We start from the raw sequence: 23,616 nt of genomic DNA, 5'->3' as shown, positions 1-23,616 counted from the left end.
AAACATAAAAAAAAACCCTTAAATGTAAATCATAAAAAAATTATAAATGAGGAAGTTCAGTGGTTAATTATGATTTTTTTAAGGTTTGTAGTTTTTTAATTACTTCGCGAGTGACATCTAGTTCTTTTCGGTGAGTTGTTCCGATTGGAAGGTTGGCTTCCTGGAAACCGGAAATCTATCGCAACACTATCATTGATTGATTAAGAAGAACTTGTGACGTCTTTTAAAGTATTTATTTATTTTTAAATATTTTTTTTTAACTTTTTCATACATTTAAAAAAACTTCGCCATGTAATTAAATGCTTTAATTTCTACCACGTTTTATGAATTAAATTTTCCCATAGCACTGAACTTCCTTATTGCTGTAAAATGTTTGATAATTCATTTTTTCATAAACAATATTTTTCAACAGATCCATATGCCCATTTAAATAAAGATGATAATAATAAACAAAATAATCATAAGGACTTTAAAATATAAATTATTAGGGTAACAAAGAAAAAGTGCTGTCAAATTATCACGTAGTCAATATTTTTCATTACGCTATATCAACAAAAAAAAAACATTTAATAATACATACATATTTTTTTTAAATTTTCCAAAACCCTGTTTGCTTTCAATCAGTGTCTTAATTCAAGTTAATGTTCTGTAAAAATAAAATATAACATCCGTATTATGGAGTCAATGCAAATTACAATTTTATACCTATCAAATATCCTCAAATAATATTCCAATTAATAAGAGGTTAACAAAACAATACGATTTAAATAAATATACTACTCATAAATAAATTTTGTAAATGTATTTTATTCTTACAATGGAATGTACTTAAAAAAGCTCGTGGGTGCACCATATAGACTAACAATTAATATTAAAAATACAAAGTTAATTCTATAATAATTATACAGTACCATATATTAACAATTCTAAACTCTGCAAAGAAGGCCCTTTTCAACCTAACGGTCTTTGTACCTTTTAACTTTTGATATAATATGTATATATATTAGTTCATTTATATAACGTCGAACCAAAGTTATTATTTACTTCAAAATGCATTAAATATCAAAATATTTATGTCTTAACAACATTCATTCAGTCAGTAAAAGATGGAATGGTTTTGGCAATACCCATTATTTTTAATTAATATTCTTGTCATAGTTTTACTATCAGCTGCTGTATTGATATTCCCAAAAGTCCACCTTTGGTATAATGGCTTTTGAAAAATTACTTTGGTTTTGTGAATACATAGAGAATCCAAACCGAGTTACAGATCAAATTAAAATTCATCATTCAGAAATTGTATTTCTGCCACTCTACACAATCTGGGATTCACAATTTCCAATGTAGGAATGAGGAATTTCATATAGACATTTTTGTTGAAGTTCAGATATTGGGGAAGGATAGTTTCGAGTTATAATTTAATAAAATAAGATTTGTGGTTCAAAAAATTCATTTGATTATTTTCAATTCAGAAAATGATTTCCCAGATTTGCAGAGGTGTGTATTACGAGCGTGTGAATTGAATCTGTTTTTAACATCGGAATAATCTGACTTTACTGATGACTTTTACTTAGCAAGTGAGAGTTGAATTCGTATACATTGTTGCACTGCTCCCCGCAGATGTTACATTTCCAGGGGTTGGAGTCGCAGTGACAGCCCTTGTGGAGGAAGTACAGAGTGGAGTCGGGGAAGGAGATGGCGCAAAAGGTGCACACCAATGATGCGGGGTTTAGGAGACCACCCCCGTGCTCCGCATGTGTCGAGGTTATCACACCACCCTCTGATGGTGAAGCCCGAGGAGACATCTGGAACACAAATATTATTACATTTTTAACAAAATCAGGTCACGCTGTGTAGTTTGGATGATTAGGACAGTACTGCAGCATCCATCAACTGGGTTGATGTATCTAGATAGATAAAGGTAAAAAGATGATCAATTAAACACTTGGGGTTCAAAGCACATTTAAAATAAATATTGAATGTTAACCCAAACGGGAATCGAACCGAAGGCCTCATGCATGGTAAGCGAACGCACTAACTAAGACATATTATTATAGCACGTATTATTAGAGAGTGAAAAATCCATTGTTGGTCTTTCACAAATTCAGAAATATTTTATATTAACTGAAAATACTCAAATTCTTTAGTATAAAATAGTCGGTTTTCACAATTCATTTTCAGTTGTAACATAATAAATAAGAAAAATAAATATAAAATTTATAATTGAAGCAATAACTTTGTGGTTATTAATTATGATTAAAATAAAACTTTTTTTTTAACCACCTATTCAATAGGTGGCTGAAAACAAAGTAGTTTTATTTTAATCATAAGGAAAATAAAACTTACAGCATTTCTACCCCTACCGCGAGCAGATATGCGTCGCCGTAGGTCTTCTCGTAGTAGAGACTTGAGGGGGGACACTTTGATAAGGGAAGAGAGAGAACTAGATACTCCAGACCCTCGTTTCCCTTCTGCAGTCCCGGGAGTGCCACCCGCACCATCTCCAGATCCTTCCCCACCAGGTAAGGAATCTTCGTGAGACGTCGGCTCCTGCAATATTTTTTATGACTAATTATAATATGTATAATTTTTGCATAAGTTGAAACAAGTAGCATTTTTATGGGTCGCTATATCAGTACTTGGAATGCTACTAAAATCTATTCATTCTAAAATACGATGATATATCAATGATGTGTTTGAAATATGCGGATAATTGAAATCTTGTATAATAAACAAGAAAATGAAAACCGTTCATGTCAAATTTAAAAGAGAATGCACTTCTGATTACAATCTAATGCCATTTTAAATAATTTCCTTACCTGCTTAATGGGTATAAGACTGATGGAGGGTGTAATGTTGGCTGCAGACATAGTAGGCATGGAGCAGTGGGAACTACTAGCTACATTACAGGAACTGTCTCCAGACTGCGGGGAGTTTGGACCTCCTTCTCCAGAGCCATTCAAGCGGTTCTCCATTGCTCCTGTAGAATCATAAATTAATTTTGTTTAAAAAAAAAAAACAACTCCACCTCTATATATTCTGTCAAATAGCAAGTCATTTCACCAAACATCATGAAGAAAATGGAACTTATTTGAGGCATTCAAATATTAAAGCTAATGAACAAGAAAGGAAATTCTACCTTAATAATGTAACACATTTGTATAAAATTATAATCAGAAATATTGTACCATGTTAAAAAAGAAAAGAAAAAACTTTAGATTAAAATGTTTTTCAGTGGAACGGTTTTTTTTTATATTTGAATTTCAAGATACAATATAGAACGAGGCTTAGATATTATTTTCATCAGATCGCATTTCTATCAAGCTGCTTAGAACATAGAAACTCAGTTCCATAAATTGGATCGGGTTGTGGTCCCGTGGCTAGTGTCTTGGACTCACAGCTCAAAGGTCCGTGGTTCGAATCACACTCTACCCCAACTCGATTCCCATTTTCTTATAGTGATTTATTTACAACTCGTTGAAAATGGCCTCCAAAATTAAATATTTGGGGAAACGATAGGAATGCAAATATTTATTTAATAAAAAAAGAAATAATAAATAAAGAAAATAAAAATGGGATCAAATACACATTTTTTCTAATCCTTAAACTATTGCAACCAACCATGCTTTGGGGAAATTCAGTTGAATAGAGCGATAAATAATATCCAAAATCTCTCATGTAGAGAAATGTACGTCAAAAAAAAAACTCCGAAGCAAAACGAGAGAAAGTGTACTAATGACTTAATTTAATTCCCAAATCAATATAAATTCCTTAATTACTTTCATAAACTTAAGTAAGTTTTCAGTGATTCATGAATTGACTTTCTAGAAATGTCCTAAATATTCTAAATGAATAAATAAAAGGAAATAACAATATGACTAATTTAAGAAGAATGCGCAGTTATTAAAATAAGATTAATGTAGTAGAAAATTCTTGGTGGAAGTTCATTGTAAGTTCATACAGTAGATACTACATATTTACAAAATAAATTATATTATACAAATTTACAAAAAAGAAAAGATTTTAAGATGAATAAGTCACTCAGATACCAAAATATGTAATATAAAAATTCCTAAATTCCACACAAGTCATGGTCAAAATAGTTTTGTTTTCAAAGGAATAAAAAATTACAATAACCTCCCTAATGAACTAAAAAATATATCGGTAAACAAAATATAAATAATGATTGTGAACCTTTTTATAATTACACGTATATGTTTATAAATTTGAATAAACCACTTTAATTTAGAGTTATACTTCGACCGGTTTCGAGGTTACTACCTCATCGTCGGGAATTAAACTTTTTATGATTTCATATTCCTTTTAGAACCGCTTAATGCAGATGAAAGTAGTGAAGAAATGCAGAATTTCTGGCCAACAGATATGTTACCATCTCAAGAAATTTCTGTTTCTGTAGATACAATATGACTTTATTTTTATACAGGAGATCCGGGGTTTGATTTCCGACAAGCTTCATATGAAATACAGTAAAACCTAGATTTAAATTATTTAGATTATGTCAATAAACTGCGATGCGGAAAGTTTATAAATGTGGCAATACAAATATTATTAAGAATAAATAAATATTTTGAAAAGAATATGGTTTAAAATGAGATGGTCATAAAAGTGTAAAACAGTTTTACCGCGATCTAAATATACGTCAGTTGAAATTCCAGTGATTTTAAGTGATGCCATAGTAAAAACAGTGACACTATATAAATAAAATTTACATTTAGGGGAAAAATCATTACGAGTATTTTATGCAAATTCAAAATTTTATTTTTGTGTTTTTAAATTAAATAAAAATATTAAAAAAAACAGTTTATGTATAATGTTTGAAAAAATACAAAAAATAGAAATCTTTTTAAAGTAATCATTGAAAATAGATAACAATATTCATAATCCCCAATTGTTTTAAGTTTTTACTATTTTTCTGAAAGTATATTTACAAGCACATTAATTTTATTTTTCTGTAATTCCATTTTTGTCCATACATTTTTAATTTCCTCGTTTTAGCGTTATCCTCAGTTTTACACTTTTTTGTTACTCCCTTGAAAAACATAAAAAGGAGGTTTTAGTGCACTTATTTACAGGGTGTTTAGTTCCTGGACTGACACCTGAAGCTCATCATCTTGTCTTTATGTAACAAAAAAAATCGGGATACGCTGCAACTGGAGTACCGATGCATTGATGATCAGCTTTACGCTTTAATTGTCAATATCAAAGACTTTTAAGTATTGTAGTCTAAAAACACATTTACAAATAAATATTTCAGGTCAACCACGTTGGGAATCGAACCTGAGACCCCTTGCATGGTAACCCAATGCGCTGGCCGCTAGATCAAGAGGTGGACTTATAATTTAATAATGTTACCTTGACTGTTGTTAGATTGGCCAGGGGAGTACGTTTCGTTGTTATCAGCCATGGAAATTTCTACATGTGGCGTCAGGTAATGCATCGGGGGGGTGGCATTGTCTGTTGACCGAGCGCCGTTACTGTCTCCACTATCAGAGTAGCTAGCCGCCACAGATACTGAGAGGCCCGGGCCCAGGGAACCGAGGGCCCCTAGCGAGGTCTCCAGCGACCCGTCTACTGAGAGGACCCCAGAAGTCAGACCAGCCGCCAAAAGAGATACCGGATTGGTACCGGGTCCTGGATTATCCAAGTCGATTCCATGTCTAAATTAAAGTAAGAATCAATTAAATTAGAGATTTTATAAATATTTAAGCGCTTTTCCATTCATATACGAAACCTCATAATGCACGGTGTATTGAAATTAACAGTTGCAGTATTTACTCTTTGAATTTGTGTATGGAAGTCTATTAAATAGTAAACATACATTTGTAGACATAATTAATATTTTACTTTATTTAAGTTAGTAAAAATCAAGATACCTGAGCATACAAAAGCATGCTTGAATGAATGGAGAAAAAAACATAAATGATAATAATGGGTCATACAAATATTGTACAAGTTATTTTGCATTACTAGATCTTATAATAATGATAATTTGAGTCAGTAAATTAAATAAAGGTCAACAATTTCAACAATAAAAAATAAAAATTCAAAAATAGTACAACAAATTCAATTCCAGATACAGAAAATTAAAGATCAAATGAAGAGCAAAATAAGGAAAGTCCAAGGAATTATCTTAGGTTAAAGTTCACACAATATGTAATTATTACCAGACACAGTTTTCTATAGATTTATATCACACACAAATTATATTGAAAAAATGATAGTGAATATTTTTTCCATCAGCACAGAACATCCCAGTAACGACACGGGATTGGATTTTTTTATACATATTAATCATATAGTACCATAACGACGGCTCAAACAGATGTATTGACAGTAGGAATGAATAGAGAAATTTATACAAAGTACTAAATAAAAAATATTGAAATTATGAAGGCACATACAGGCGAATGTGTGGTAAAACTATGTACGATAGATGCACAAATGTCGAGATCCGTACATTATGTAAGGCTGAGATAGGCATTATTGATAAAATCAAGAAAGGAGCTCTGCGTTGGTTTGGACATGTAGAGCGAATGGACAGCGAAAGAACGGCTAAAAATATTTACAATGCGTATGTTGATGGATGCAGAAATAGAGAAAGACCGAGAAAGACATGGCATGACCGAATCCAACAAATACTTGAAGACAGAAATATCAAAAGTAGGAATAATCGGCGCGCGTGCATGAGAAGATGTATGAATGTAGAGGAAGCAAGATATGTATGCAACGATAGTGACGTGGCGTTCTATCATCTCTGCTTACCCTTATGGGGAAACGTCGTAATAGTTTGTTGTTGCTGTTGTATACATACTATAAATATATTTTTTCTAATCGAAAGTTCTCCACTTCACAAAGTTTTTAATGATGGAAATTATGGGGGAACGATTTTATGACATGTTTTTTCCCCTTCAGCCATTTGTTTCATCAGATTGAAAGTGGGGTGAATCAATTAATTTAGAACAGTGTGATAGGTCCTACCTATTAAAGAAGTGAACTCGAAGGCTCTTCATGGTGGGGGCTCTATAACTGCATAGTGGACACGTTTTCACAAGGTCGTGCTGTCCGACATGTTCATTCTGGAAATGTGCGCGCATGGCGATTTGCCTCTGAAACCCTCTGTTGCAGATAGGGCAGTGGTAGGGCAGAGATTTGGTATGCGTAGTGAAATGCTCGGCAAGATGATCTTTACGGAAAAATCTCTTCTGGCAGACACGGCATTCGTATGGTTTAACTCCCGTGTGACGCATTTTGTGCCGTCGCATGTTGGCGCCGTTTGAAAACTTCATGTTGCAGACATCGCACTCGAAGAGTTTTCTATGCGGCCGCGAGTCAGAGGCGGGTGTCGTGTTGTTGCCGGGCGCCATGTTGTTGTTATTATTGTTGTTTCCGGGACACTGGGCCATATGCGCCGCGAGGACGCGGCCACTCAGCGTAGTGAAGGTGTCGCAGGAACCGCAGCGCAGTGGAGCGCTCCGCTCGGAATCTTCCCCTGAGTTGTAGTTTGTGATCGTCGAAGGCTCCTGAAACATTTACGTTATTAAACATTGGTTGAAAATTGGCATTAAAAATCGACTTGTTACATTATGTTAATTTTCTAAGACAAAAAAATTACATTTGAGAAATCACAGCTACGCATTAACAGTGCACGTTGCAAATAAAAAACACTATATTTGGGATATCGGGGAACTGTTTTACACTATGTAACTAAATTTTAAATTCAGAGTAATAATTCGCAAGAGAAGCCCTTTAGGTCTACTGCATAGAACAAAAGCGTTCCAAATTTTTCATTTGGTTAGTTTAACAATAAACCTCTTACAGACGGTTTCGTTTTGCACTCGATCCGAGTATATGCAATTCTCGATCCGAGTATATACGGCCTGTTTTATTGCTGTAAACTGTAACTAACTTTGTGGTTGATAATCATGCAATGAATTTTGTCCGTATGGGTAACTCTATTCGCCAGTGGCGTATTATTACTTTAGGGTTTTAACAGTGAAAGTATATTCCCACCACATACTCGAAACCGTTTTAAAAACCGTGGACCTTCCTAACGGTTTTACTCATACAAAAAAGCAATGTTTTTTTGTCAATAAATGAGTTACTGTTTTGAAATTTCAGATTTCATTTATCGTGATTTTTATTGAATTTAACTCTACTACTTTCACTGCCCTTTTCTTGTTTAGAAAATTACACAGGGGACCTTTGTCAGGTATTGCCATTTAACTTCACGAATATATATACATATTACAACAGAGATAAAGAACATTTAAGAGAAGGTGATATAGAAGTCTAGGCATCTACAGGGCTTATGACCTGTCATTGGCTGGTTTAAGTGGCCACTTTACACACTGTGTAACATTCACCATTCTGCCCATGTTTGAACATCTTTATTCCTTCAATTCTTTCATCTGTTGATGTTTGTGAAGTTTAAGAGCTGAAACCTTTATTTATGCAGGTGAGATTCATCTAATTGAATTATTACACCTACACAATAGGCAACGCCTGAAAATTAAAAAAAAAAACTATTTCTATACTTCTTCATGGTCCAGGTGGATTTATCAACAATATTTTGAGTTTATCCAAATTTTTGTAGACAAGGACTGGACTCAACTCCCTGGGGACCATACCATACACGAATTCATGACCATACACGAATGGTAGCAAAAACCATATTTAATTGTATCACAATAACCTTCTCATTACAGTAATTTTATAAATTTAATAACATTTAATTTAATAATCAGTTTAAAAAATGGCAAATTGCATCGTCTTTTTTTGGGTGATCCCTTGTAGGTTTAATTCATTCCGACGTTTCGGCTTCCGTTGCAGGAGCAATTTTCAGGGTAAACTACATGTGTAGATAAATTATGCGTTTATGTACTAGTAGTTTGTACCATGCTGCAGTCGACAGTAAAATCAGCGTTATTTTTGTTGTGTGTAGTGCCAGGAAACACGTTGAGTTTAATTTAAGCCTGTAATTTTTGTTTGTGTTATTTGGGTGCCTGTGTATTTCAATTGCCTCTTTATTATTTGTGCACTGTAGTTTCTGGGTTTATTCAGAATCTTTGGTTCGAAGGTGAAAAAATCATCATGATAATAGAATAACGACGCATGCGATTTTCTTCAACTCAACATGAGAGCATTTTTTTTTTGACAACTCGATAAGTACAAAAGTATATCCTTTAATACTTGGGTTAGTTAAACATACTGTTTTTTTTTTTACTTGGAATATAAAGCCTTTATAAAATCATTTTAAGATCAACAGGCAACAATCAAGACAGGCGCCGTGGCGCAGTAGGTTAGACAGCAAACTATAAAATTGGCGTTGCGGGTTCGATTCCTGTCAGTTGCAAGAAAAAATTCAAGAAAGATTTTTTCCTCAATTGGTCTGGTTGTGGTGTATTTTTCATGACCTCCTTCTATATCCTCTCTTTCCCACCTGCTGACAAACCTCTAAATAGAGGCTTAGCGGGTTAATCTTCTAAAAAAATAAATACAAAACAAAATCAGTGTCGCATTTCTTGCACATCTGTCGTTGTTCTATGATCATGACGAAATCACGTGTTTCTATTCAACACTTCAGTGTTAAGCTATGGTTGATTTTTTAAGGTGTTCAAGTTTACATGCTCTTATGTGTTTTTCAATTGTTTTCCTTGCTATATGCCACATTTGTCTGATATACACCTTTTCACATCCTTGGCACCTCAGTTTATAAACTGGTTTAGTTTCCAGGGGGTTCTTGCCTTTCGGATATTGATCTATTCTCATTTTTGTGCTGGATGATGTGCGAAGCGTGCAGTTATCGGTTCGTGTGGGTTAGTTTTCTGTACACCGTGTGCCCAAGACTCCCAAGTAATTTTCTTTTTACTTCGACATATAATAATAGAAGTCATTATTTTGCAGTTGCACAGTGAATTTAATACAGGGCTGTAATGAATTTATGTGAACTAGAAAACTATTTAGTTTTTTCATCCCATGTGGCCTGACCGCAACGATGTCATCTACATGGCCCAGCCACACTTTGGATACTAAATTGGCCATGTATTGCCAATTGCTGTATCTTCAAATTTCTCAAAAAAAAAAAATTGCTATCACTGGAGAAAGTGGAGAGTCCAAGGGTGACACCTTCTATCTATTCATAAATTGAACCGGGTTGTGGTCCCGTGGCTAGTGTTGCGGACTCACAGATCAGAGGTTCGAGGTTCGCACCCCGCTGTACCGCAACTTGGTTCCCATTTTCTAAAAGTAAGTTATTTACAACTCGTTGAAAATGCCCCCCATATTTGAAATATTTGAGTAAATCAATCAAGTAAACATTTATCTTATATTAAAAAAAAAATTCACCTCTAAAAGGTAACTACTTTTAATGTTCAAACAGATCACACATAATATTCTTATTATAAATTTCACTCAGAAGAGCCATAGTCTCCATTTGGCAAATTTGTAAACAGTGAGACTATATCAAAGTTTACTAAAATGTCGATCTCTGTGACTGCTATGTTTTTAAGGAGGCTACACAGGATCACCCAACGAAGAAGATACATATTGATAACAGTGACTGAAAATCTACGCACCTATTTCATAGCAAAATCATTCACTTCACTAAAGCCAAGGCCAAATTTAACCAAAAAAGTTAAGCACTCTGGTTGAAAACAGTATCTGTAAATATCTAAAAAAAATCGCAATTTTTTACTTCTGAGTGGTCCGGAGCTCACCTCATAAAAATTCAACATTGCATTACAATGGATGATTTATACACATATTTATGTATTTTATTAATTTTAAAAAAAGGAATAAATATTAGCGTTCTTATAATTTACCCAAATATTTCAATTTTTGGTTGTCATTTTCAACGAGTTGTAAATAACTCACTGTTAGAAAATGGAAATCCAGTTGGGGTAGAGTGGGGTTCGAACCTCGGACCTTTGATCCGTGAGTCCGCAACACTAGCCACGGGACCACAACCCGATTCAATTTTACTTGCAATATATTTATATTTTGGTATCCACAAAGTATACCTTATGCTCTCCTCCTAGGAAGCGGACATGGATTGAGTAGTAATATTTTGGTGTCTTGTAAAACGTGATGATTTTTTTAAAGGAAACCTATATAATAAATATAAATATTTTATTACTTTAATGATAAAATGGGACAAAAATACAATCATGTGATTTTGTTTGTAGGATGCAAAATATTCAGTAGGTACTAAAACAATAGCTAAGATATTAATTTATAAATAATTCTTGGCAGAATATATAATAATTTCTGTATAAGTATATAAATACGAGTTGGGTTAAGGAGATAAGGTATAGCTAGATTATCTGCAATGAGTGACCTTCAACCTACTATGTTAGCAAGTGTAATACACAAGCACGTCGACCAGATTAGAAAATGCAATTTATTTTCAAATATAAGTCAGTTATACTATTGGCTGATATTTGTTTATTATGGGAAAATACATTAAAATTTTCCCTTTTCCATACAACGCAATAATAATTACAGAGTTTTAAGATCTTTAAAAGATAAGAATTGACTTGAAATAGATTACCATAAATTAAGATCGCAAATATTTATGTATAAAATTATTCAGGGTGCAACTGATAGTATTAATCAGATTTTTGAATATGCAATCCCCTTTCGAGTAGAACAATATCGGGAGATCTCCTTCCCTCTATGAACAACTTTTGCCTTGTTTGGGGTGTCGCAGTCACTAGCAATGCAAAGGTTAATTCGGTACCCTTTGAGTGCCGGAGCGTAGATCTGCACTTCAAAATCCTTAAGTGGAATCCGCCATATTTTAATTTTTATTGTGTACTTCAAGGCCTAAAATGAATTTTTCGAAGTACTTTTTGAATAAACTAATTAATACCAGTCATCAAACAACATAGTTAGTATCATAACAGTGCTGAAAACCGCCGAATGACAAATTTAACGTTAAGTGTTTTACGATTTTGTGAAATAAAAGTAATTTTTTTCGGAAAGATAAAGATAAACGTAAGTATTTGTTCATTATCGATTGTATTTATGGATAGATTCAAGTAATGAAATCACCACCAGTGTCAGTATTTTGATACTGACAGTTAGCAGAATAAATCAAAGGTGGGCTTTTTTGTAAAAAGTATTTAACAGTTAATACACTGTTTATGTAATGTATTTATTTAAGATATTTATACAAATAAAATTTGAACACCTAATTATATCTTAATTTATAAACAATATATATATAAAAATAATTAAAAAAACAAAACATTTTTATAAAATCCAGACGCTTTCCGATGACACTCTATCTATCTATGTTTGTTCTTAACAAAAATCATCGCCACCCCATGAAACAATGCGATAGACCCAGCATCCCTAATCTCTTTCCGCAAATCATTTAACGTCTGAAGTCCTTTATGATACTGATTGTTTTGAGTTGGCTAGTATGTTAGTTTATGGCAAATTTTATAAAGATTTTAGAAATATACAGATGGTGTTATAGAAAAATGCGTTCTTTTTTAGCTTGGATGTTAAATATAATATCTAAAAAATACTTAATAAAACATTTATAATTTTTTTATATAAAATTTAACAAATAAAGCAGGATAACACATTTTCACAGAACTCCTTAAAATCCATTTACCTTTGTAATAACAATAATGCAAAACTATTTTAAACAATATTACTTCCCAAAAAAAAATATATATTTAAATCTACATTTTTTTTTAAAGGTAAATTTATAAATGGTCAATTCCAATTTGAATCCCCAAATGAAAAAAAAAAGTGGTTATTTGTAATAAACAAAACTTGTAAGCAATTTTGGCAAAGATTATTGATCTTAATTCACATCAATACGTTAAGCATTTTAAGACAGCGTTACATTGTTTTTAGTCCAGTTGTGTGGTTTTTGGTTAACACATCAAGGTATTAGAGAATTTGTAAGCCATCAAACTATTTTTTGAAAGTAAGAATATCACTTTTGGATCACGATTCTGACGCTAACTAATTTTTTAAAATTTTGCAGCTTGACACATTTTTGCAAAACATGATCCATGATATATAACAAAATAATGATTTTTTCAAACAAATTAGCATAACGAGCAGGTAGATTGAATTGAAATAGAACATCATCATCATTTTTCCATGTCCGCTCCCAAGTCGGGAGAACAGCCAGCAGTGAACGTCCAGGACGTCAAGACTCTGATGCCTTGTAAAGTAGGCAAGGGTGGTTAAGGCTCTCAGGAGGCATCCACAGTATTGTATCACCTTTGCTTGATGATAGCTGTCCCCAAAATTTTCTGCGTCCATTCTCTTTTTACTTTATTTCTCACAAAGATAAACCACCGCACACCCAAGTTCTTCTGAGACACCTATTCTCAAAACTCAGTGTTTTGGGCCCTGGTGAGGTGCCACGATTCGCATCCATAAAGGAGAATAGGTGTTATGCAGGCGTTATATAGGCAGCATTTGGTTTTCACTAAGTAAATATCCGATCTCCAGACAGCCTTCATACTTTTGAATGTGGCGCCTGCTATTCCTAGTTTCTGTAACATACACTTCCAGGTGTTTGAAACTCTCGGCCCTTTCGATGATTTGGTTTGACAGATAAAATGAGAAGAAAAGAGGTTTGAAAACAAACACCATAGACTAAAGAAGGTGCCTATTTTAACCCAATATTTGTATAAATACCGTAATGTTTTACTACTTTTTTTATAGCCTGTGTATCCTATAGTGGTTTTTTTGTTTTTTTAAATGCATAGTTTGCAATTTTTGTTTTCTAGGTTTTTTTTAAGACAAAGTAAAAAATTGTAGTTAACACTCTGAATTTAGCGTTCAAATCTTATATTACTATTTGCAAACCCGGCAAAATCCATCTTTCTTTATTTTGAGCAAATCACAAAAAACTGATACAATACTTAACTTCAACTTTTTTTTTAAACTTCAATTTTTTATGATAATCACTAAATATTTTATACGTAAGCAGTGATGACATAAGCATGATTATGTCATGAAACAGTAGTGATATAATAAATTTAATTTTATACATTCCAACTTTACAATACTCTAGTAGAGGTTGCCATGTTTGCAACAAACCCGATTGTTTGAAAGTCAAGTTCTTACAAATAAAGACATATTTTTAAACTGACAATGTTATAATTATTGTAAAAAAATGTATTCTGAATAAGTTACAATTAATATCTCACTTTTTTTAGTAGTATCCTCATATAGAGAGTTAAAAGCACGTAAATATATAGTTTATATAGGGCCAACCAAGAATTGCAATCCATCAGCGATTATGTTCCGCTTACATGTAAAAATTGCAATTGTGATAAGGCTTTGCGCGCAGGAAAAATGCTCGGTAGTTGGGGTACATTTTGCGTCCCGCTAGGTTGGAATCCGAACGGTTAATAAACAAAATTCAGCATTTGATTCAAGGGGACAATTTCATATCAAGTTTCTTTTAGCATTGAGCTCATTAAAAAAAGATTTTTTATTACAAAACTATGTTTAAACTCCAAGAAAATGTACTATACTAATGTGCTAAAAAAAATAATATTTATAGTGATTGTTAAATCATTATACCATATTAGATGTCAGTTAATGTTCAAATATAAATATATTTTGTAAACGTCAAACTACACCTAGCGGCGCAATTGCGAAGCTCTTCTTAGGGCCCTTACGCACTGTCGACTGGTCACCGGAGACTCGGTCTCTCGGCGACTAAAACAAAGGCAACTATGGCCAGGAGACCAAGCCGAGCGTAGTGTTTGTACATTCGTGCAGAATAGACGCCGAAGAACCTGCAATAGTAGCGTTACTAATTATAAAGAGAAAAAAAAACACCCGGTCGTCTCGAAAGTTATTCACAGTGTGCACGCTTCCATTTGAACTAGTGCTCCTATTGGTTGCCAGCGACCAGCAGTCGCTTGTGCATCGCCACTGCACGGCGAGTCGCCGAGTCTCCTGGGCGACCAAGTGCGTAAACACTTATTTAACTATAGAAAGTCACAGTCGACAGTGCGTAAGGGCCCTTAGTTAGAGGAATGCACTGATAGGAATATGTTTTTAAAATATAATAAACATGAGTTAATATTGTTTTTGCATCCCCCAAAATCCATTGAAAAGAAATAAATGGGTCGAAATTATTTGAAGGAATTTAAGGAAAGAATCTGATTGCGATCCACAAAAAACTAATGTTTGTATGTTCCAAAAATTAGTATCCATCAATTTTTTGTATCATTTTATGCATGATCGTTAAATTCTTCCCTGGTATAAACAAATAAACTTAGTAACTATGGGTACGTTTTTGTGTCACTACTTTTTAAAATATTTTACTCTATAGGGCTAGTCAACGTATTAATATGTCAATGATTTATGTGCTTTAAAATTGTGAAGAATGTGTTTGATAATGTGAGAAATTATCTTTATAAATTAAGATATTATAAATTATTTATGAACGAAACGATAATGTATCTGTTCTTGTTAATCATTAATTGCATTGCTACTGAGCAGTGCCACTAAACCACATTCTCAACACATGCAATGGCATTATTTTGTGTTACATCACGTCTGATGACGACCAAGAGAATAAAGACAAGGAAGGCAATTACCCATAGATTAAAATGCCATTTACTATGCGCTTGTAACGTGCCTATTAATTTATAGTAATTGGTGATAAATACCTTATCATTATTGTTGAGTGTATTTTGTTGGGGCGATATGGTGCCCGAATCAGCCTCTGTATCTCCGGCGACAGACATACCATCACTGCCTAGTTTCTAGTAACATTGATGTTTCTGATTCATCATTTTCTTTTCCCATGCCTGAAAAACTTTTTTTTAAGTTTAAAAAATCGACATAACCACAAGAAATTAAAGGAACTAAAAAAAAAGAAAAGGTGGAAGAAAATTTTTTCATTTTTGAAAATAGAAGTCTTTTTTTAGTTTTTAAAATGTGGGGTACTTTTATACAATGTTTACTGAAAAACAAGTTATCAATTTATATAATTTTGGACAAGAAATGAAAGATTTCACTATATTGAGAGGTAAATTCTTTGGAATAGAAAAAAAAAAGTATCACACCAACCTATGTCCTACAGTCCAGATGCCATGTTGAAACAGTTTTTTGTCAATATAAAACTTATAGGTGAATAAAATTATTTCCCTCCATTTTTAATTATAAATAATTTTACTTTATAGTAATTCTGTAAATATCATTGTATTGGTATTAGAAAATCCGCGAAAACAGCATCGATGACAAATAATGGTAAATAAATAAGTTGGTATAATATTTTAGTACAGTAACAAAAAGTAAACATTTCATAAAGCGTAAATATTATTAAAAAGTTCTTAAAATTGAAATCAAATCGAGAACACTATTTATTTCGCTCGCAATAACGGTATTATACAGACGCGATGTGGAAATACGGATTTGGTTGACCTATATTCCAGGTCTACCGAGTGGCAAACTTTCAAACAGGTGACATTCTATGCTTCTATAAGGCCAATAGCAGGTAATCATTCCTTCGCTGTCAGATAACATCAAAATGAGACTGGAATATAAGGTTATTTGAACGATTGCACGCCAAATTCATTTAGGTAGAATATTTAGTGATAAATGCGGGAACCTACTTACGGAAGCTTCATACGTCGACAAGAACAGCGGTATTTTAGGGAAAGATCGCTATGTGGCCTAATTCGGTGCACTGCACTCAATACACGAACGAAATACCGTTTTACAGAACAAGGTTGCGTTTGATTCAACATTCACTTGATTAACAAAAGATCAACAGGTCGCACGAGTGAAAAACTATATTTATAAGATTATTTAACACCAAAAACAAATCATATTTCCCATAACCAACAATTTTAACATTCCCATTTCAACTCGATATCACAGAGAACACAGGCTTACCACTTGATACGACGCACACACAGATGAACTGTCACAAATACCAAAGTTACGGGAACATCCGTTAACCCAAATCACCGTTGATGTGCCTGCACTCTTCACATAATACAATACCTGACACGTGCAAGTGAGATGAATAAAAAATCACAGTCGTGCTTTTAAATCATATGGTGTAACGAAAAGATAAATTCTCACCAAGTTTAATAAATATTGTAAACTAAAATAGCCCGTAAAACATAATCTTGGCATATACTCAAAATTCATTTTTGTGTGTGCTTTTTCATTGAACCGCATTTTACGCTTCTGTAAATAAAAGTGTCTTTCTTTGGTAAAAATATTCAAATAACGTAATTCTTTTATACCATTATTTTTATAATAAAAGATTTTTAAATTTTATTAATATATAGTACAAAAGATATTTAATAAGTTATTAAAGTACAGAGACATCTGTTGATAAAATATATTACAAAAATTGATGCTGAGTTAATTTTATAGAGGTAGATTTTACTGTTTTTTTTCTCAATCATAGGGGGCAGTAATACAAAAAAGTTAAATTTTACGTCATCCCTTCCTTTTTTTATTGATATTTTTTATCGAGATTATTTACAAAATAAGAAGAACAAAAATCAAATTTGTTTTGTATCTGTTGTAATCTTTGTGTAAACTCTGTTGTATTTGATAAATTTTATCAAATTAGTAATTTATTTTTTTATTCACTGGAAATTAAAACTATTTTTTTTTTTTAAATATGAAATTTCTAAGTGGGTACTTTATTTATTAATCTTTTTTCAGTAGGGGACCCATAACTATTTTCCTATGCGTATACTAATAAAGACATTGTATAGGTATAAAATATTTCGATCTAAATTTGTTGCGGCAGAAAGATAAATACTGTATTGTATACCTACATGAAAATATCTACTTTAGTATTATATTAAATAAATTGGAGGAGAGGGAGGATAAATTGAACTCTGCTTACCTACATTTTTCAATTAACTTCACTTTAAATCACCACCTCATACTTTTACGAATTCTCATTCAAATTCTAATAACTTACGGGACGTAATAAAAAACATAATATTTTATTGTTATCGGACATGTAGGCGTTTTATTTGGCAAGAAAATGTTTAGACCGGTGACCCTACACCCACTTTCTTACAAAGCAAACCAACAAACCATTACGCCGTTTTACTGTAAGAGTAGGAAGAGATGATAGAATGCCTCTCCATTCACATCAGACGCATACATACAAAGTAGTAAGCACGAGAGTCCCAGGGTGATATTCCGAACGCTCTCGCGGCCGTAGAAAAAGCTTTTATCTCGCGTATTTTGTATGCAAATAAAAATAAAAGTGTTTTCTACGGCCGCGAGAGCGGTTCAGAACAGCACCACAGAGTGTTTGTTCGCATGTAGCCGAAACAAGAGCGAAATTAGATTTCTTTAGCGTTTGAATAATATAGGTACAAAGTTGTTATTTACAATACATGTAATACTTACAAACTTACGAAACGAAGGCATAACATGCTAAAGGGTCAGATCTCGCTTCCCCTACATGCATCTTTTCATGGCACGTTTATTTTCGAGCATTCGTTTTTGCTATTTCTTTCTCAGTCATCATCGTTTTCTGCATCCGCCAACATTTTTATATTATTGAAATAAATACATGTGTTCCAATGATTTACGTACATATATATTTAGGGGAGCATTTTCTGTTAATCGTGTATAACTGTGTTCCAACCTCGAACCCAAACCTCCTGATCCGGAGTCCGCAATATTACTAATTATCGATAGAACAACCAGCTAAGGGAAGGTAACCCCGACTGAAAAATCTACCAGAGAAGGCAACAGGAAACCACTCTGGTCATCTTTTCCCAGGAATCACAATGGCGAGTACATCCAATAAGCAGTTGGCCTGGTTGCGGAATATGAAAGTAGCGCAGGACCGAGATGCTTTCGCTGTAGTGATCGCCAACGTTGGGTCGGGGGGCCTGACAAGGCACCGCAAGATAGAACTCTAATAGTTAAACGCATTATTACCAATTATAACACACGTTCAGTAATTCAATCAAGATACAGCACCCCGAAGAGCCAGTTGCACCACAAAAAGTTCAGTTATTGTAAAATATTTTATCTAAATTTATTGCAATAGGGAGGGAAAACATGTTTGTGAAGGGAATATGGAAGTCCATGCATTTACAGGGCTTATGACCTGTCATTAGCTGATTTAAGTGGTCACATTGTGTCACATTCACCATTTTGCCTTTGTTTAAGCATCTATTTTTCTATTTTTCATCTTCCATCTGTTGACTTTTGTGTGGTAAAAGAGCTGTAACCATTGTTACTGTGGGTGAGAATTATCTGGCTGAATTATTTCACCTACTAGGCAACGCCTGAAAATATTTTTTTTAACATTGGCAGAACGATGAATGTTGCGCAGCGTGTAAAGTAGCCACTTAAACCCGCCAATGACAGGTCGTATGTGCTGTAATTGCCTAGACTTCCATATTTCCTTCACAAAGATGTTTTCCCTCTCTTGCAATAAATTTAGATCTTAACAACTTTCCAAGGGAATAAAATTCAGCTTGTCTACAAGCAGATGCTTGCTTTTATCCCATTTTTTTCATACAACCCTTTTTTTCTGTTTACCGAAAACTCAACAATTATTAAACTTCAAACTTTTGTAACGGATTTTTTTAGTGCTAGGCCCCGATTACAAACGCTGTCTTCATTGGTACATATCAAGACGGTATTTATTTATTTTATGGGAGCATGCAGTCAACAATGATTAAATTATTTAATAAAGATAAGGTTGAAAGACAGACAAGCGAAGTTTCTAAATAATAATTATAGGTACATATTAAATGAAGGTACATTCTTAAAAGTGTGCGTGTATATTTATAATATATATATATATATATATATATATATAATACATATATAGGTATGTGTAAGCGTGTACATCATTAAAAGCAGGTGGGAGTGTATCGCAGCCTGATAGAATGAATAGCTTTTTTTTTAACGAGCGGCATGTTAAATACGCCAATAGATGAAAAAACGAAATGTAATTTGATCAAGAACGATAGAGGAAAGAGTGTTATGCACAGTTAGTGCAACGGACTGGCAGATGGAATAAATATTTGTTTCTTGTCACGCGAAAGGGGACATTAATGTCAATTTTGGAAGAATAGTGCGTCTATTTTCAAGGGGAAAATCCATTTGGTTTAGATTGGGTGAAAATCGTTTTATTGTTTTTATAATCTAGGTATTTTATAAATTTCCATTCCTGATGCAAACTCCAAATTACTGCGTACAACAATGTAGTATAGAGTCTTCAATGTATTTAGTTTTTTTAAAGCGTTTGAAAATTCTTAAAATGAAACCCAACATTTGGTAAGCTTTATGAAGAATAGAATTTATATGAGACCAATACAGCGATCTACAATCGAAATATTAAGAGTAACTTCCAAGTCTCTAATATAGCTGCGCCTATCACAGTAATGAAATAATGGTAATAATAATAAATGATAGTAACGAAATTTTTACTTTTAGTAAATGTCACTAAATAACGTTTCGGGGTATTAAAGTACAGATGATTTTTATTACAGTAATCAATTAGACGATCAAGATCTTCTTGGATATTCAGTGCAATATATCGCTGACATCGGCAGAAACTTTGCATCATCAGCGAAAATCAGAAATTGAGAAATTTTTAAGAATTTACTTATATAGTTAATATAGAGAGAAAATAAAATGGGACCCAAATGGGAACCTTGCGGAATACCTGAGCTGCAGTGTTCAAAACTAGATAAGACACCATTTATAGCTACTGTGTGGAGTCCACTTGTTCAGATCATGAATTCCACAACGTAACATAACATGGTATAAAGTCAAAGCGATATTTATATACAAAAATGTGTATATTTGTATGAAAATTTGAAGTATCTTCGTCGGTAACCATTTTAAGAATAAAAAAAAAGTGTTGGTACATATCATATTTTCACACAGAAAACTTGTTTTTACTGGGTAGATAAAATTGAAGATAAATATTAACTTTCCTTTGTACTACGGGCCCTGCTTCTAATTGGTTTTTTTCCGTAAACGGTGCTTTACAAAACTTACCCTTGCAAATCGGAATTAGGTATTGATGATATCAATAATCGGTTACGGTTCATGATCAATAGTTACTGAAAATACCGAACAATCCGGGATTAAAACAATCGAACTATTTTATGACATCACTACCGTCTAGTCAGGACCGTCTGGAGAATATATATAAAAAAACACTAAAATCAGTTTCCACCAAAAGGGTGACGCTACCTAAATGCTAGAAATAATCCGTCTGCTTTTAAAATTGACCATTTTTCGTTTACAGTTAATTACAGTGTACCTAATGCAGATCCTTCATTCGGGATAATTATTTTCTCAGACATGTCGGTTCGGAAGATCAGAAGATGTAGGTACTCAGTTTAAAGCTGCTCACCGGATGATGGCGGGATGCCAAGGGCGGAATCAGACACTGAGTCGTTTTTTTGTTCATTCATATATTTGAAGGGTTGATCCTCATAAAGCTGGATTCGTTAGGTATACCTGTATCGTCATTTTCCTATCAGCACCATGTGGTGATAAGGAGCTGCAATGTAGGTCCACCAAATGCAGTGATATTCTTATGCTTTAGGTGCCAGTCCAGGGATTTTTATGTTTATGTAATAATTTTAAATTTTTATTTTTGTTATTATTTACTAATGTACATGCTTCCACTTTCCAATATGTTGTATCCCATCTCAACACAGGGCTCTTGGCCTCATAAAGTTTGGGATACGTTAATATTTTTTTTTAATAAAAAAATATTGCAGTGTAGAATAACTTTTTTCTGTTTTTTTTTTGTATTTATTTTTATTTAAGGAGGTAAACGTGAACAGAAAATATAAAAGGAAAAATATTTAAACTCGCTAAACCGCGAAACCGGCTTGTCAGTAAATAATTATTTTATGTCCACCGTGTCGGGAGTCGAACCTGGGACCTCAAGCATGGTAGGCGGACGCGCCAATCACTGCACTACAAGGCTGGCTTTTATTTACTCTATTTGCCTTCCCAGGAGTTTTAACTGAGAGCAGTCATCGAGTCGAAAACACTCGTCCAGTCGTCCAGAATTCTAGTTATATTTCACACACAGAATTGTATTTTTCATTCCGTACACGGACAAAATAATAAAAATACCTACATGGAATATGGTAAATATATTTTATATAAGAGTTCTTCACGGTTTCTTGGTTACGTTATGATCTACCAGTGGCGGTATTTCCATAGAAGCCCATAAGCCGGGCTTGCCTATTAATTTTATTTATAAATTACCAAATCTGGACCAAACGCTTAAAAATAATTAATTTCGTTGTTTAAATTTCGCGCCAAATGAGAATTAGAGATCTGTTCGACGTTGGTACTGTACGCATCCCGAGATCCGAACCGTATGAAATCCGTGTGCGCGAACGACACTATGTCTTCTTATCTCGCTCTCGCACGTGGGGTTCTTATGGGGCTTATTTCACGGTGCAATTCGCATGTAAACAAACAGTAAATTCATAAAATGTTTGTCTGTGTATAAAACTCAACTTATATGGGAATCTGAAGCCAGCTTCTTTAAGGTAAAGTTGGCAGAGAGCGCCTCTTGTATTTCGTATCGAACAAACTTTACGATTGTTTATTATGCTCTTTTTTGCGGAATTTGATCATTTTAAACGGTTATTTTTATCTTCATTGATTAAAGACCCGTACTGCTTAATATTTATGATAATTTACTTCATTTTGTGCAAACGTCATATATAAAAAGAATTCGGAGATGGCCGACGTTTCTTTTTTATTTGCCTATCTACTATCCTTTTCTTTTTCCAATATTCTATATCAATTATAATTTATCTTTATTATATTTATGTATCTATGGGTTCTGATGACTATTATTCAACTCTACGCATGCTATATTTTATTAATGTTACTTATTGGTTGATATCTGAGAAATTACTTTATATAAAATAATATTGTGTTTTCTTTATTTCGTTTATTTAAACGAACACAGAAAGAATATCCTATCCCACATGTGGATTTAAAAATATATATATGGGCTTGCCTTACTCGTAAACCCTAGGCACGCTACTGTGATCTACCTACCTTATCCACCTACGGGGAGATGGTGTGATGATGGTGGTAGTTGGTAGTAAACTCTTTCACAGTGTGTGTAAAAGTTTGAATACCGCATCACCCTTTTATGTGTTCATTGATGAATAAAACATAAATAAACCCAGAAAATTTTATTATCCTTCGTTGAATTTGCATTACCTACCTTTTGATCAATATAGAACAAGCTTTTTTATCTTACAATATTTTTCCAACAATAATGTTAAAAAAGTCTAAATAAAGTGTGTACATAGAATTAAGAATAGTCCAGAAACCGCATACGCACATCAAACCGAAGGCGACTCAACTACTCATAAATGAGTAGGTTTACGTTTTGCCCCATTTTTTATTTATTTATTTATAAATTTATTGCAAAAAAACATACTGAATAACAGGGAATCTATATAAAACCAATTAATGTAAAATGAAAACGGAGTGTTCTCTGTTTATGATAGTTCATTAGTTTCTTTGTAGACGTCGCTCAGTACGCAACTCCTGATTTGAATTTAACTGTGCCGTGTTGTGTCCTTTTAAAGT

General features: G+C 33.2%; 1 protein-coding gene across 3 annotated transcripts; it reads right to left on the bottom strand.

Moving 5' to 3' along the window:
• Positions 1-1,149: 1,149 nt before the first annotated feature.
• On the bottom strand, positions 1,150-16,933 carry LOC148280387 (uncharacterized). 3 transcript variants are annotated; one of them, XM_088228482.1, is made up of 7 exons: positions 16,636-16,933; positions 15,684-15,824; positions 7,000-7,541; positions 5,374-5,678; positions 2,820-2,980; positions 2,347-2,550; positions 1,150-1,805 (listed from the first exon to the last, which is right to left on the bottom strand). In XM_088228482.1, exons 2-7 carry the CDS (start codon positions 15,759-15,761, stop codon positions 1,554-1,556), a joined length of 1,542 nt encoding a protein of 513 aa, XP_088084608.1. In that variant the 5' UTR covers positions 15,762-15,824; positions 16,636-16,933; the 3' UTR covers positions 1,150-1,553. The 3 variants fall into 3 exon arrangements, with proteins under 3 accessions (XP_088084608.1, XP_088084609.1, XP_088084610.1); XM_088228483.1 differs by having other exon boundaries at positions 16,632-16,906; XM_088228484.1 differs by lacking the exon at positions 16,636-16,933 and adding an exon at positions 16,087-16,204.
• Positions 16,934-23,616: the final 6,683 nt, after the last annotated feature.

The sequence above is a fragment of the Micrasema longulum genome, unplaced genomic scaffold (genome assembly GCF_059751315.1).
Source record: "Micrasema longulum isolate JH-2025_06_02 unplaced genomic scaffold, ASM5975131v1 h1tg000585l, whole genome shotgun sequence".
NCBI lineage: Eukaryota > Metazoa > Arthropoda > Insecta > Trichoptera > Brachycentridae > Micrasema > Micrasema longulum.
Note: the sequence above shows the minus strand (reverse complement) of the source record. Positions and strands in the feature narration are given on the sequence as shown.

What these genes read in the sequence shown, in the direction of transcription:
- LOC148280387 (XM_088228482.1), bottom strand. Translation starts at nt 15,761, where the DNA reads ATGTCTGTCGCCGGAGATACAGAGGCTGATTCGGGCACCATATCGCCC. An exon ending in CCAATCTAACAACAGTCAAG is followed by an intron (nt 2,981 to 5,373) that starts GTAACATTATTA and finishes ATGATTCTACAG; the next exon opens with GAGCAATGGAGAACCGCTTG. An exon ending in GTCTTATACCCATTAAGCAG is followed by an intron (nt 2,551 to 2,819) that starts GTAAGGAAATTA and finishes AAAATATTGCAG; the next exon opens with GAGCCGACGTCTCACGAAGA.